Source organism: Ictalurus punctatus, chromosome 24, assembly GCF_001660625.3.
Source record: "Ictalurus punctatus breed USDA103 chromosome 24, Coco_2.0, whole genome shotgun sequence".
In the NCBI taxonomy this organism is placed as follows: domain Eukaryota; kingdom Metazoa; phylum Chordata; class Actinopteri; order Siluriformes; family Ictaluridae; genus Ictalurus; species Ictalurus punctatus.
Window position 1 is genome coordinate 21,695,326 of NC_030439.2, and position 16,084 is coordinate 21,711,409.

At 44.8% G+C, this 16,084-nt stretch overlaps 1 protein-coding gene across 6 annotated transcripts; it reads right to left on the bottom strand.

Annotated features, from left to right (window-relative positions):
* Positions 1-365: 365 nt before the first annotated feature.
* On the bottom strand, positions 366-13,923 carry si:dkey-89b17.4 (zinc finger protein 646). 6 transcript variants are annotated; one of them, XM_017454397.3, is made up of 7 exons: positions 13,783-13,923; positions 10,623-10,679; positions 8,842-8,942; positions 6,790-8,352; positions 6,246-6,564; positions 4,660-5,814; positions 366-3,681 (listed from the first exon to the last, which is right to left on the bottom strand). In XM_017454397.3, the coding sequence occupies exons 4-7, from the start codon at positions 8,318-8,320 to the stop codon at positions 2,799-2,801; spliced, it is 3,888 nt and encodes a 1,295-aa protein (XP_017309886.1). In that variant the 5' UTR covers positions 8,321-8,352; positions 8,842-8,942; positions 10,623-10,679; positions 13,783-13,923; the 3' UTR covers positions 366-2,798. The 6 variants fall into 6 exon arrangements, with proteins under 6 accessions (XP_017309886.1, XP_053531424.1, XP_017309883.1 ...); XM_053675449.1 differs by lacking the exon at positions 10,623-10,679 and having other exon boundaries at positions 13,783-13,809; XM_053675451.1 differs by adding an exon at positions 4,484-4,577 and having other exon boundaries at positions 3,543-3,682; positions 4,731-5,814; positions 6,246-8,942.
* Positions 13,924-16,084: the final 2,161 nt, after the last annotated feature.

The window sequence follows — 16,084 nt, forward strand, 5'->3', positions numbered from 1 at the left end:
ACTTCTGGGTAGAATTATTCATAAACACGGTATTAGCTTCTAATGCTAACCCGACAGCACACAGCTACATGTTTCAATAAAGAAATATGACAGACACTAGATGCTGAGTAACTTCTAAAAGATGCAGCGAGATTTCCATAGGTCTATAAATCTGATTTGTGACAATGTCCAGTGTTAGAAGTAGGTAAAACTTTGATGGTACGCCTACATTTCCATATAAGGGCACTAACATACACACTCCATGGTGTCAGGTGAAGGCTTCAAACCACATTAATGTCGACAAGGCTGATGGGCAGCAGCCATGTTTTATAGTCCATATATACACACACACAATAGGAAACTGCCATTATTAAAGACGAATAATACATTAGGGACGTTGGTAGAAGTACCCCACCCTACAGAACCAAAAGTTCAGGGGGCAGGGTCAACCCTGATCTAGGTTCTCCTATTCAGGTACAGACCCCGTCCCCTGGACTTTCGGATCCCTGAAGGAGGGGCACATTGTACCGACATTTATTTAAAAAATAACTTGACTTGTGTTGCATAGACACTCAAAGTAAACCAAACATGTCCAAAAGGGGCTACGATAAAGCGCCTTTAACACGTGATCGATATTCTGTAAACGGGAGCGCAACGGGTTCTTCTTCGTTACGATCACACACAAATGCAGCCAATCACTTTGTTTTCAGCTATTTATTTTCATTACTTGAGAGCGTTAAGGTTATAATCCAAACGGGTTTTCTGTTAGGAAATGAATTATCAAAATGTAGTTTTAAAAAAAGTGTATAGTCAGCAGTACATATATATAACGCATGAAAAAAGGGAAAACAAAAAGAAAAGGAAAGGTTAAACACAAAATGGAAATCTAATATTCGTCAATCCTTCCCAAATCAAATCAATCAAATGCACCTAAGTTTGTTATATAGTTCAGCTTTCCCCCCCTTCCTCACCTAATTTCAGGTTATAGGAACATATATTTATATACACACACAATTCTAACTGTGCTCTTTTATATAATGGACTTGGTAATACCAGTGCTCCTGGTAATAAAGGATGAAATGCAATTAAATAATAAAAGAAAAGATACTAATAAATACAAGGGAAACAAAAGAAAAAAAAAAGTTTGCCCAAGTGATTGTAACGTTCACAAATATTATCCCGTAAAAGTGTGAAACAGAGGCACATCCATGTTTTTTTTTCCTGGGGAAACGACTGTCACGAGGACGGAGTAACGATACAGTGACACTCAATCGGGAGAAACACACATTATTATTATTACAGCTCCCCGGCTATTGTACAAGGGAAAGGGGATGATTTGAGACACAGCCCAATCGCGTTAAAAGCATAAAACCCAGGAGAGATTAGTCACTAGAACAAATGTTCTTTAGGAGTCCCGGCATCCTCGACTCCAAGTCGGTCGCGTACTGAAAATAAAAAATAAAAAAATAAATGTGTGGAGGAGGGAGACTTCCTAAAAACTAGCATTATAGGGGTTAATATAAATAAAAACGCATACTACAGTGATGTTTTTATAAAAAAGTGTTCCTGTAAATAATACAGTCAGAAGTACGATACAATACAAGGTAAAACCGAAATGCCAGTACAAGCCTATCAATATACACGTTTTGCTTTTTTTTAATTTTGTTGTTTTTTTAAATTCTTTCCAAAAAGCACAACCTATCATTTTCTATACACTAGCTAATTAGGCGCTGCTTTTTCTTTTCTTTTTTTTTGTTTAAACAAGGGTTCTTTAAAATTACAACGCGCAACAGAAAGCAAATCGCAATTCCGTCATCTGCAGAATGATGATAATATTTAATAATAGTCATAATAATTAATAATAATAATAATAACGTTTGAAGCTTGTTGTCACACCCAAGTTAGAAAAAAAAATTAGAACATCAAAAGGGAAAACTGAAAAGGAAAAAAAAAAAGAGAAAAAACAAACACCCTTGAGAGTTCTACACAACATGGCGACTGCAGTCAGTTTTCAAATGTGACCTGTAATGCGGTCAGATCTAAAACCTACACGTACATCAATCTTACAATGTGTATTTTACACGTGTGTGTTTCGGCGGGAAGTCGACTGTGAGAGAAATGTTTTCTGTGATACAGAATCACCTGTCAGGTGTGACCTCAATGAATAAAACTTTGCTTCTTTATGAATACTTAAATCAGGATACGATTCGTCTAATCGCCGTGATGTCATCAAAACAGGTCTGACCTATACGCTGTGATCCGTGAAGCGGTTCTGGATTAGAACGTGGTGGATTTAAATGGGAACAGCCTCGCAGCAAACGCTTTACACGCGTCGTTAGGCACATGCCGAAGAACGGTTGTTAACACGTCCGTTTTTCTGCGCTTAATAAAACTAAAAAATAATAAATTTAAAAAATGTTAATGTCCGCGATATGTCCTTCACACCAAATTCAAGACTGGTGCCCAAATAGTCAAGTCTTTGGTGTGAGGTGGATATTGTGTACACTTCATTTCCTCCTGTACGACGTGAAGGTAAGATCAATCGGCACATGCCTAGTCCTGCTGTAAAGATCTGGAGCAATCACTCGAGTGTAAATCAAGTCTTCAAGATGTACAGAGGTGATATAAAACAACCTTCTGCGTGAAAATGGGTGGGTTAGTCCTCTAAAACCCAAACAACCTGCTCGTCTGAAAAATAATAATAATCATAATAATTATAATAGCACCCCCCCTGCAGATACGGTATCTAGAAATGACCTCCAGAAACCTGGTCACTATTGTCTCCATGCACTAAGAAGGTCCTGCTCCCCGCGTGTATTTTATATAAAAGGTCCTGTCGGCATGGTCAGGAAATTCGACGTGCCGATGGACGTGCTGCTGTTATGGGACCAGTGGACTTTTTGGTGATGTCGCAGGTTCGACTTGCTGGAGAACCGTTTGTCGCACTGCTGGCATGAGAAAGGTTTTTCCTTGGTGTGGATGCGACGGTGGCACACGAGCTGCGTGGAAACGCGGAACGATTTACCACAGTCGGAGCACTGGTACCGCTTTGGCTCGGTGTGTATGCGGCGGTGGTTTTTGTACGCCATCAGATTGGAGAATTCTTTCTGACATGGGCTGCAGTAGTAGGTACCAGACTTATGGCTGTTTTTGTGGTTGAGCAGGGAGCTGGCGTGGCGGTACCCGCGCCCACACTGGTCGCAAACGTGCGGCTTGCGGCTCGTGTCGTTGCGGCTGCGCTGTGGCGGATTCTGATGACAAGCCTGCATCAGGGTCAGGTCAAGCCCGGAACTCCACCCAAGGTCGGAACTGCCCCCAGAGGAACCTGCCAGATTCTGCTGCTGCTGCTGGTGGTGGTGGTAGTGCGAGGATTTCTGGGCTCGTACGTGATGCGTCTGCAGGTGCAATCGGAAGCTGGTCTGACTTGGGAATGTGCGCTGGCACTGCGTGCACGTGAATTCTCGCTCTTTCTGGTGGAGCCGGCGGTGGTTTTGGAGCTGAGAGAAGACGCGGAACGCCTTTCCGCATTCCGCGCAGCAGTGCCGTCGCAGCTCCGAATGGATGCGGCGGTGATTTTTCAGAGCGAGCAGGTTGGGGTAGGTCTTGAGGCACACGGCGCAGTGATAGATACCGACGGTGTGAGTGTTTTTATGGTTCAGCAGAGAGCTGGCGTGACGGTATGAACGGCCGCACTGCTCACATCTGTAGAGGGGGGGAACAAAAAGAAAGAAAAAAGAAAAGAAAGGGGAGAGGGAGAGAGAACCATAAATCTCTTGCTCTGACTTTTAAAAGCTTATTTTATTAAGTGCCCTAGGTTAATCTGTATGTAAAATATCCTGACTGGTATATGTACAGGTATATGATCTTTAATCCAGCTGCCAAAAATATTTAAAATGTCCCAAAAAAATTTGGTAGATTTAATTGTTAAGCTAATTTATAATAAACACATTCTGCTCGTGCTTTGTTTACAAGGCAGTCCTTTCACTATTTCACATAAAGTCAATACAAATTCTTCCCGTAGTCAGCAGGACACAAACCTGATCACCTGCTAACAGAATTTACTTTTAATTTTTTTTTTTTTTTTTAAAGCATTTTGGTGTGAATCAAAGGTGTTAGTAGGTGTACTGCTGACTTCCAGAAGGAAATATGTTTGTTCTTTACACATAAAACAGCACATGTACAAAACTCCAAGTCCCATGACTGGGTCTGCTAGTCACCGAGACGCTGATTGGGACCACCACATGTATTTTATTTATTTGTGTCTCGGGAGACACAGATTCTGCTGATATTGCTTTAGCTCCCACAGTTAACGAGCTTAAGAAAGAACAGTACAAACATTGTTTTGAAATTATATTAAAAATTTTTTTTTTTAAAACAACAGTAAGGAAAGCTTTAACACAAGACAAAAAACATCTAACTATTCATTATACAGATTAAAATCATGGCAGCCTAGTATTCTAGAGCATAATGCTAACTGAAAGTAAAGGGGTGGTGGGGTAACTTATCTGGTCTCCACTAATCATACTGTCCAAACTTCAGAAAAATCCGAATTCCGGCACGCGAATGGTCCCGAGGAAGCCGGATTGGAGATCATATACCTGTAATAGACACGTAGAGACCCGTGTGATCTTTACTAAGTTCACTTCATAAATCAACGAACAACTAGACGTAAAAACTCACGTGAACCGGCACTCTTCTGCCCCTTCTCTCGAAGTGCTCGAAGTGTCCTTCCTCCTGTACTCGTTGCCTACCTGGTTGTCCCCGCAGCGGTGCCTGGCGAGCCCAGAGCGCCCCTGGAAACTCTTCCCGCAGGTGGGGCATCCGAATCGGGCGTGTCCTTCCTCGTGGACCCTCTGATGGTTGCGCAGGAATCGGGCCAGTCGGAAGGCTTTCCCGCAGGTGGAGCAGATGTGCCTCTTCTTCTGCGTGTGGATGCGCATGTGGTTGCGCAGCGCCATGTAGTTGGTGTACGGCTTGTCACAGTAGGAGCAGCTGAAGTTTCCCGTCTTGTGCGTGTTCTTGTGGTTCAGAAGGCTGCTGGCGTGCTTGTACGAGCAGCCACAGAGGTCACAGGAGAAAGGTCGCTCCTCGCGTTCTGAAGATCCCAGGTCCCCAGGATCCATGGTCAAACCAGAGCTGTTGAGGGAGGCTGAGGAGGAAGGAAGCTGGGCGCTGCAGTTATGCGAAGCAAGGTCGGAGGAGGACCGAAAACACTCGGAGCATCCATTGCACTCGTAGCTTGGGGGAGGAGGTGCCATTTGCTGCTGCACACTGGGACCGGGAAGGTCTTTGCAAAGTTGGTTGGAAGTGTGAGTTTCCAGCTGCCTCTGGTTCCTAAACCCACGTCCACAGTCTTGGCAAGAATACTTCTTGAGAGCAAAATGCATACGCAAGTGATTCTTCATAGCCAGACGGTTGGGGTAGGTGGAGTTGCAAACGTTGCAATGGTACTCGCCGATCTTGTGCAGGTTCTTGTGATTGGCCAGACTGCCGGCGTGACGGTAGGTGCGGCCGCACTGATCACAGGCAAAAGGGCGGCGTCCACTTCCATCATCCACTTGCTGGGACCTCGCCCCGGCGTACGGCTTCTTAAAACCTTGCTGCTGGCCATAATTGGGCATCATCTGGGAAGGGTTCTGCATTTTGGGGTCCCCCATTCTCATCTGCTGCATCTGAGAAGGTCCTCCCTCGTATCTTGATCCGTTATGTTGGTTCATGCTTTGGACGCGCTGATCTCGACCTCCTGTTTTGGCTCGGTGCTCTTCGTGCAGACGAAGATGGTTGATCAACTGCTTTTGGATCTTGAAGGCTTTGCCACACTCCTCGCACTTGTGCCTGCAACACACATAAAGGGGAGAAAAACACAGAAAACCAGAAATGGTGAGAGGAGAGCCAAATCTAAACATACCGTATGAACAGAAAACAACAATGAAAGCAACGCAGCACACAGCATGGATATCTTACAAATACAGAGATGACTACACAAAAGATAAAAAAAATGGTACAGATGTTGTGCAATACATATTGCGTGTTTGTGTGTGTGTGTGTGAGAGAGAAAGAGAGCGAGTGTGTGTTGCCCTCATCTTTTTTAATGGAATGGGTTGTACACATTTCTTTAATATTCACAATTGGGTTCAAATTGTATTTTTTTGTTTCAGTGATGGCCTGGATAATCACGAGCGGGGAACTCAGTACATACACAGTCAAAGTATGCAAAGAGAACTACACAGTTAGAGTATAATAGGGCACATGCAATGCTGGCTAACCTCTTTAAGTCAAAATGAGTCCTCTGGTGGTTCTTGAGTGCCAGCAGGTTGTAGTAGCGTTTTTGGCAGACAAGGCAGCGGAAGACCCCAGTCTTGTGCGATTTCTTGTGGTTCAGAAGTGAGCATGGATGCCTGTAACCTCTCCCGCACTGGTCGCACCTATGTGGCCGATCGTCCGAGCCGGACATTTGCCGGTGGCCCACAGCGCTGCTGCTGGTCCCAGCACCACCACTCATCCCTTTAGCTCCGTTCAAGTCTTTGCTCAGCACTCCGCCTCTCCCCTTGCCTGGGCACAGGTGAGTGATCAGGTGATGGCGATCTGCAAAGAACATGCCACAGTCAACGCAAATGTGGTTCCTTCCATCCATTTTGCCATTAGCACTAGAGCTGCTGCCCCCCAAGCCCTGTCCGGAGCCACCCGGTCGAGGAGGTCCGTGGACCAACTGGTGATTAAGAAGGTCGTGTTTTTTACTGAAAGTCTGGCCACATATACTACAAACCAGCAGACTGGCTTGACTACCCTCTTGCCGCCTCCTCCACTCACCTACAGGCGAAAAGGAGGAGGAAGGTCCGGCACCGTGGTTCACGCCATGGCTGCGTAAGTGGCTACGAAGGGCCCGAAGACTTGCGTAATGGTTCCCACAGACTGTGCACTGGTAGACTTCACCATCATCTTTTTCTTCGACTCTCTTAGACTGGCCTCCCTGACTTCCTCCATACTGCTCTTGTCCACGTCGCTGGCGGCTGCCTTCTTTGAGGCTGGAGCTGCTTGCTGGCAAAGAAGAACCACTTGAGGTGTGGAAGCCCATGTTTCCCATGTAGCCATTGGACAAACTGCCCTGCTCAGCACACATGCTCCGGTCTGACTGGCGACTGTTCTGCGGATGGCCAGAGTTGCCCTGAGCCAGCGAACCATCAAACCGGTCATGGAACTCCAGCGAATCGAGGCCGCTGCTATGGCCACCGTCTGGAACAAAATGGGCGGCATCATCGAGATTACCAGAAAGTGAGATGGGAGTCGTCGTGCCATTCTCCTGATCCTGAGAATGCACAAAGCCTTGTTGGGAGTCTAGGCCTGTCATGGGCTCGGAAGATAGCCAGTCACCTTCTGAGCTCATACCCTGAGAGTTTGGGCGGGATTTGTGACTGCGGAGGTGGCTGTGAAGTGCTGCAAGGTGAGGATACTCCTTACAGCAAATGGTGCACTGGTACTGCCCTGTTTGATGACAGCGCTTGTGATTAACGAGACTCCCTGCATGCCGATAGCTTTTTCCACACTCTTGACACTTGAACCTGCGGTCTGCGTCATCAATGGATGAGGACTGCTGCTGGGATCTGGATTCCTCGCTGGGCGAGGACACAGATGGCTGGGAGTTGGAGCCCAGGCTATCTGAATTTAGGATAGAGGGTCCCACATGGGCATGTGGTGGGGGGTGAGATTCATGGGTCAAGTAGTGCAGTTTGAGACTTTCCACATCGGAATGTCCTGACCCACAGTACGCACATGTATAAATGGGACTGTTGACAGGAGGACCTAGCATCTGATCGTAACGTTTGTCAGGTAACGGGGGAAGTGGAAGAGGGTCGCCAAGAGCTGGGGTGTACGGATTGATCGTTGGGGAACGGACAGTGCTGAGATTGTGCGGCACTATCCCTGGGAAACTACGCGTCAGCCCCAACGACGACGACGCAGCATTATGCAACAGGATGTGCTCCTGAAAGTCATTCTTATTGGGTAAAGAAACCTGGCACAGGTGGCAAAAGCAGGCTGCCATGTCGTCGTTTTGGGGGGCAGGGGGGCGATGATCGGACGACGCCTCGGGCACGAGGCTTCCCATGGACATCCCGGGAGGCTTGAACTTGGAATGGTTGCGCTCATGGGCCCCGAGCGCTGCCAGATTGCTGAACTGCTTGTAACATACGGTACACTTGTAAGTGCCTTCCTGATGGGACTTCTTGTGGTTGACCAAGCTGCCGTGGTGCCGGTAGGTCCTGTCACACTGGTCACACTTGAACGGTCTGTCCCAAGCATCTTCGGACCCCGGAGACTTCTGCTTGTCGTGGTCCGCCATCATGCTGCCGCTGCTGTTCAGGTGGCCCCGGTAACCTGTGTCAGAAAGATCTTGTGCTAAGCCATAATCCCTATCTTCATCAACACCATCCTCATTCTCCTCTTCAGCTTGTGCACTAGGAGACAGAGTGTGAATGCGGAGGTGGTTCTTCAGGGCTATTGCATTGGGTAGTGTTCTGGTACACACTGGGCACTGGAATGAACCCAGCTCGTGGGACTTTTTGTGCGAAGCCAAGCTACTGGCATGCTTGAAAATTCGTCCACACTGTTCACATTCAAATCTGCCAATCGCTTCTTGGTGATAGTGGGCTTTCATATGCTCCAGAAGGCTAGGTGTACTTGGGCATATCATGTCGCATTCTTTGCAAGGAAAACCCTTGGCACGATTCATATCATGCATAGCCATGATGAAAAATTTGAAATGGAAGGGGAAAATGTCCACATAAAATGATCCTCGAACATAGAAGAAAGGGGGGGCAATGTGTGATGCTCAGCTCTCTGCTTCTGTGGTATCAGCCATTTTACCTGGGAGGCAGATTTTTCGCTCCAGTCAGCCTTTCAAATCCACTCGGATCCCGGCGGTTCAGAGAGCGTCTGGACAGATGCGGGGCGCCAGATGGGGAAGACTACGAAGACACAAAAGAAAAAAAAAAGAGACATAAAAAAATTCTAAGGAATTTACCCACACCTACAAGCAGAGGTCCAAGACATGACGAAAGCTCCGCTTAAAAAAAAAACAAAACACCTTGTTGATATCTTTTTGGAAAAGACAAATGTAACATCAGACCACTGTGCAGAAATGATGCTGAACAGGTCATGAAGTGATGATGACACTAATCCATGATATTTTACTTTGTCTGATTTGAGAATATTTGCATTTGAGAACAGTGAACTTAAGAGAAAAAGTGCAATGCTAATGCAACGATTATGACATCACTGATTAAAGTATTTACAGCTACAGCACAGCAAGCTAGCTATAAACCACACAGAAACACATGCAGTTAACGGCTGATTAGCGAATCGTTTCTAACAGAAGCTAGTCATGGAGCTGGATATTTCAGATGGAAATCCTTCACTAGCTTATATGCAAGGACATGCTGAAAGTGACCTGCACTTCTTTCATCTTCGTACTAAACTAACGCCCTGTCTGTTCCGCTGTGTGTTATTCGGTGTCTGAAAGGCGTAAGAAAGTACATAGTGACATTTGAAGCCCACTCCAGTCGGCTGCCTGCCAGCATCCAATTCCACATTCCTACATCTGGAGGTCTGGGAGGTTATTTGGACCACCATGATGGCATAGGAGTCGAGGTGAATTATGCAAAAAAAAACGAGGGGTTCAGCTTCTTTAGCACTTATTCGAGTAAAAATCAGATTATCTGTCTCAAATAGATTACATGATGTATTAGAACATGTCCTTCTGCAGTTGAAACAGGAGTCCTGGAGTTTCGATGGAGAACGCAGTAGGCCAGAGTTTCAGTGGAGATCAGCTTTTCCCATTGGGGAAATCTTAATTCCAACTACTGCAGGTACTCGAGTATCTGACTCTCAAAAATTGTTCGCCTCTCCGTCGCACTTACCGCTTTTCCGAAATCTCAAAATCTATCGTACGTGACGCAAATACAACCTTACTAGACTAAACGGTACGATGTAAACTTTCTTCTCGCTGTATTTTAGATCTTTAACGATGGCAAAACGTGTTAAAATACGGTTTATTTAATGGTTGTGCGAGTTGCCACGGTTGTCAAACGTTGTGTTTCGCGTAAGTCCGACGTGACGTGAATGTGCTGCGAAGACATGCGGTTGTACACCGCTTTCAGGTCCTTGCGAGCACGTTTAGTTGATCGCAGGTGTGCGCTGCAGCTGTTCTCTCCACATCAGGAATGTTAGAGTTAACAGGCTTTAAACCCAAGTGCTCCGGCGCACCATACCAGAGCGATCGTGTACGCAGTGTATTATGGTAACTACACACATTCCGTGAGTTTTGCACATCCATCTGGATTCTTTTGCTCCATCGAGTGTGTTAAAACACACACACAGTGAAACGCCAGATGGGTCCAGAGTCGCAAAACGATCACGTTACATTACACCGTCCTCCGTAGTGGGAACTAGGAGGGAAAGTGTGTGTGTGTGTACTTTATTTCTAGGTCACTGGACATTTTTAATAAAGTCATTCAGTGGTGAATTTTCTGTATCCAGGTACTAGGCACATGCTGATATTTTTCAGTATATATTCAGTACATTGATATTTATATAGAGGGTAAACCCCATACTGTGGCTTGCGTCTGATTGCGGATTGGACATTGTACCTGAAAAGGAGGTCCTTATGTCTGTCCTTACGCTGCAGTGACCGTATTGTGATACATCTGTGAAGAGAATATTGTGCAGTGAATATTGCAGCGTGTTGAACGGGATCTCGGCTACACGTGTGTAGCGTCACATCACCAACTTATCATTATATTAAAGAAGTATTAAAATTAGATTATTCTGACTTTACACACGTCGTGTGTATAAAGTATAACCTGTTAATGACTAAGACCTTTACAATAATAACCATGACAACATTGTGACATTCTCAAGAACAAACCATATTATGGTGTTCGCCATGTCTGTATAAATCATTAAAAGAAAGTCGCAGCACTTCAACCATCTAAAGAGGCAGAATATATTTATTATTTCATTCAAGTTTGGGTTTGGTTTATTTATTTTTTATATTATTTTAAATTTGTGAGTTATGTTTGGTACTGCACGGCACAGTGTAATCAGAAATCCAATACTTCCACATCACTGAACACTGGGTGTAATAAAATCTGGATTTAATGAAGCCTGTAAGTGTTTACTTTAACAAGAACACAAAGGATGCTCTCTCTAACACTCGGAACTCTGTAACGGTGTATATTTATTACCACGGGGTTAACCCCAAACTCCACCGCTTTTACTCGCCGGCAATCCCCTTCTTATTTCCCTTCTGAACTGACAGGAGGAGACACTGACGGGTCTGTTCCACACACACACACACACACACACACACACACACACACACACACACAGTCTCTCTCTGGGACAGGATCAGACCTCTGCCTCAGTCAGAACTCAGTACAAGAGTTAGGTTCTGAGATGTTTGGGAGTCCAGTGGGTTTCTGTTACTACAACTAAAGCTATTTGTGAACACTGAAGTAGATCCACGCACAGGCAGAGAGAAAGACAGACAGACAGAGAGAAAGAGAGAAAGACAGACAGACACAGAGAGAGAGACAGAAAGCCAGACAGAAAGCCAGAGAGAGAAAGCCAGACAGAAAGACAGAGAGAGAAAGCCAGACAGAAAGACAGAGAGAAAGCCAGACAGACAGAGAGAAAGCCAGACAGACAGAGAGAAAGCCAGACAGACAGAGAGAAAGCCAGACAGAGAGAGAGAAAGCCAGACAGACAGAGAGAGAGAAAGCCAGACAGACAGCGAGAAAGCCAGACAGACAGACAGCGAGAAAGCCAGACAGACAGACAGCGAGAAAGCCAGACACAGACAGAGAGAAAGCCAGACACAGACAGAGACAGACAGAGAGAGAGAGAAAGACAGACAGAGAGAAAGACAGACAGACAGACACAGAGAGAAAGACAGACAGAGAGAGAGAGACAGACAGACACAGAGAGAGAAAGACAGAGTGAGAGAGAAAGAGAGAGAGAGAAAGAAAGACAGAGAGAGAAAAAGACAGACAGAGAGAAAGACAGACAGACACAGAGAGAAAGACAGACAGACACAGAGAGAAAGACAGACAGAGAGAGAGACAGACAGACACAGAGAGAGAAAGAGAGAGAAAGAAAGACAGAGAGAGAAAAAGACAGACAGAGAACTCACACCTGAAGCGTCTGATAACAAATAAAACATTTAGAGTAATTAGCATATTGCAGGATATAAGGGTGTCACACACCTGGATTCACTCTCTCTCTCTCTCTCACACACACACACACCAGGTCTGTAATAAAGCAGTGAATTCAGCAGGAGTGTACACTCCATTCACACAGGAGTTAACCTAATTTACATTAATATAAAAGTTAAACTCCAGCAGTAAAGTTGTGTGATGTGGAGGTTTCTCATCCGGTCACTGGAACATCACCGTTATAACCCCGAATCACTAAAACCTGACACACAGCGCTTTACAAACAAAAACAACACATTGAGTCAGTGTCTGAGAGACAGATGTGAATGAGCACTAGTGCTGAACTTTAACAGGGAAATGTAACAAATTTTTAGGCTCTAAAACGTGATGTGACCCGGTGATGAAACACCCAAACCCAGCAGGAGGAAGCTGTACAGTCCAGTCCTGATGGCTGACAGCTGATAAATATCTGAGTTCTGTTGTGTATCAGCATTAAAGTCACAGATGATGGTACTGATACAACCCTCTAACACAACCTGAAAACAGGTGAAACTTATTAAATATTATCAATTAAAGAGGTAAAAGGCACGCGCTCGAGGTGTGACCTTGGTCTGTCACATCTTCACATTTACTCAAATAGCAGCATTTCTACTGGAACAAGGCAGAGCTGTGGCCCGCGCGCGGGCTGCGTTCCAAACCGCGCACACTCTCACTCATCTCCATGTCAAACTAGTACACTACCTGCCGTCTCCATGGTGACCCGTGCGACTGAGACCGCCCTATCTTCACACCCTATTTAGTACTGTAGTGTGCGGATTGGGATGGAACCGGTCTTACCCCCCCCCCCCCCCTTCCCCCCTGACGAATTGGGCAGCGTCAAAAGGCCGATATACGCCGAACAGAAATGTGTAGAAAACTTATTTTAATGACTTAGCTTGTGAATAATGTCCACGTACAGGATTTATTTTAAACTGGAATAATGAATACTTACACGCGGTTTATTTTCCCGCGGATTCCTTTTTGCCCGAGGAGGAAAAAAAAACATTAGCTGGCTCGGCTAAATTAGCTTAGCCAGATCAGTATATAATAAAAATATAAATATAAATAAATGTATTTGTAAATGATACAGCCATGGTTAAATGGTCACTTTCTTGTTTTAATATCGCATAAAATAATGTAAATGTGCATATTTTGTTTGTATCACACCCGCGCCCTGTTAGCTATCTATCCAGCTGGCTTTGTGGGTGTAGCTAGCATAGCGCTAACCAGCTAACTCCAGCTAGCATAGTTAGCAGGCTAACACCCCCGCGATGCTGAGAGGAAAAAAGAACAGCGGGGTAGAAATTATTGCCAGTTAAAAATATAAATAATAATAATGAAATATTTAATTAAAATCTGACTGATATTTCTCTCAGCATCAGTGGAGTGGTGTAAAACTGCTAAGCTAAGCGGCGCTAACTAGCTAGTTAGCTGTAGCTTTGAATCAACACAAAGCTCCGCGGCGGTGTGTGAGAAAGAGAGGGAGAGAGAGCCGTTATCTCACCGACTGGAAACCATTGTTTTAAATAAAATAATAAATAAAGCTCAGACTTACCCGACAGCGGGAGAACGGATCAGGAGCTCTGTTCTTTGCTAATCTACGCGCATGAATTATAAACTCATTCCCTCGCCATATTTTTTTTTTATATCCCGCTTCAGTGAAAGCGCTCGCGCAACGACGCCGTCTCTCTCTCTCTCTCTTTTTTTTTTTTTTTTCCTTTTTCTTTTTCTTTTTTTTCTCCTCACCCCTGTTCGACACACTTCCTGCAGGCTTCAATGGATTCTCGAGCGCCTTGGTTGGTTTCTTTTTTCCCGCACCCGTATCCGGACACGTCCCGCCCTTCCGCGCTGTGACGTGTCCTCACTCCGGTCTGGAATTGGTTAACTAGTTCGTGCTCGTGCTCAGTTCGCAAATCAGAGCGTGGCTTTCCGGTCGTGACGTGGCACGCGCAGGAGGCGGGTTATTTTGTTTTTTAAGCAGAGTGCGGGTGGGGAAAAACAAGACTGAGGCGGATGGATGGAGGCGAGCTGCGGACTCGCTTTACCGCGTCACTCTGTAAACACACCATCCGACCTCCATGAAATCTGCCTTTGTTTACTCTTCCCAGAGTTTAAACCATGATATTCAGAGCTTATGTGTCATTTAAAACTCACCCTGTGTTAGTAACGCTCGCGCACAGCTGAGTTAGTGCTCCGGAGCGTGAAGACCACCATCTTCCATCATCACCAACTTCATCACCACCACCACCACCACCGAGCAGTCCTCCATCATGGAGCTCACAGACCCAGATCAGATCCAACTCACTGGATTTGACTCGTTCCTGTCTCTATCACTCTTTAATAAACCAAAATAAGGTGTGTTTTTTTTTGTGTTGTTGTTTAAGATTGTAATTTACATTAAAGTCTGAATTAAAGCTGGAGCTCCCAGTTCCCGAGAAAACAAATGCAGATATTCACTCCTTTAAAAAAAATCATTTTGATCAGTTTTAACATCTATACATGTCACTTTATAGGTGTACAATATACTAACCAGATGATTGGTTGCTATGCACAAAGTACTGGCACCTTCACCTGTGCTTCATCCATCAACAGAATGGAGGCACTGATGAAGCGCCACTGAGCAGATCATCACTTGAGCAATTTCTTTTTATCACAATGTTGTACTGAGAGAGTTACTGACTGTGTGGAGTTTCTGCATGGGTTTCCTCTGGGTTCTCCATTTTCCTCCCACCTCCAAAGAACATGCCAGTAGGTGGACTGATGATGCTAATTTCTCCCTAGGAGCGGATGAGTGTGTGTACTGGGTGGGATGAAGCAGAAGAAACGTGTTTTATGTGTGTTAAGTCAGTGGTTTCCAAAGTTGGGGCCGCGGCCCCTTGGGGGCCGTCAGGGGGCGCTCAGGGGCCTCAACAATTTGGTGTGAAAAATAAATTCTCACTCTCAGACAACCACACACACACACACACACACACACACACACACACACACACACACACACACTTCCTAATATAATGTCATGTAAAGATGTAATTATTAATATATAAAAAAGGGGGATATATTCAGAAGTCTCTATTTTTAATGTGTTTTAAAGACATCTTGCAAAAGGGGGGCCTCGGTCAAATGTTAATGCCATTTGGAGGGCCTTGCCCTGGAAGAGTTTGGGAACCCCTGTGTGAAGTGATGTGTAACATCAGCAAAACAACTTCCTGTTCTCTCTTATGCAGCTATAAACAGCCGTTCCCTCACCATCCCTCTCTTTATTCTCTCTCTCTATTCCCTCTCTTTATTCCCTCTCTTTATTCTCTCTCTATTCTCTCTCTTTATTATCTCTCTATTCCCTCTCTTTATTCTCTCTTTATTCTCTCTCTTTATTCTCTCTTTATTCTCTCTTTATTCTCTCTCTATTCCCTCTCTTTATTCTCTCTTTATTCCCTCTTTATTCTCTGTCCATTCCCTCTCTTTATTCTCTCTTTATTCTCTCTCTCTTTATTCTCTCTCTTTATTCTCTCTTTATTCTCTCTCTATTCCCTCTCTTTATTCTCTCTTTATTCTCTCTCTTTATTCTCTCTTTATTCTCTCTCTTTATTCCCTCTCTTTATTCTCTCTCTTTATTCTCTCTTTATTCTCTCTCTCAAAATATTAAACAAATATATTATACTCAGTAATTTATTTATTGAGGAAAATGATCTAATATTACATATGTGTGAGGGGTAAAAGTATGTGCACCTCCAGGATTATCAGTTAATCTGAAGGTGAGATTAGAGTCCGGTGTTTTCAGTCAGTGGGATGATGATCAGGTGTGAGTGAGTGAGCGTCCTGTTTTATTTAAAGAACAGGGATCTATCAGAGTCTGATCT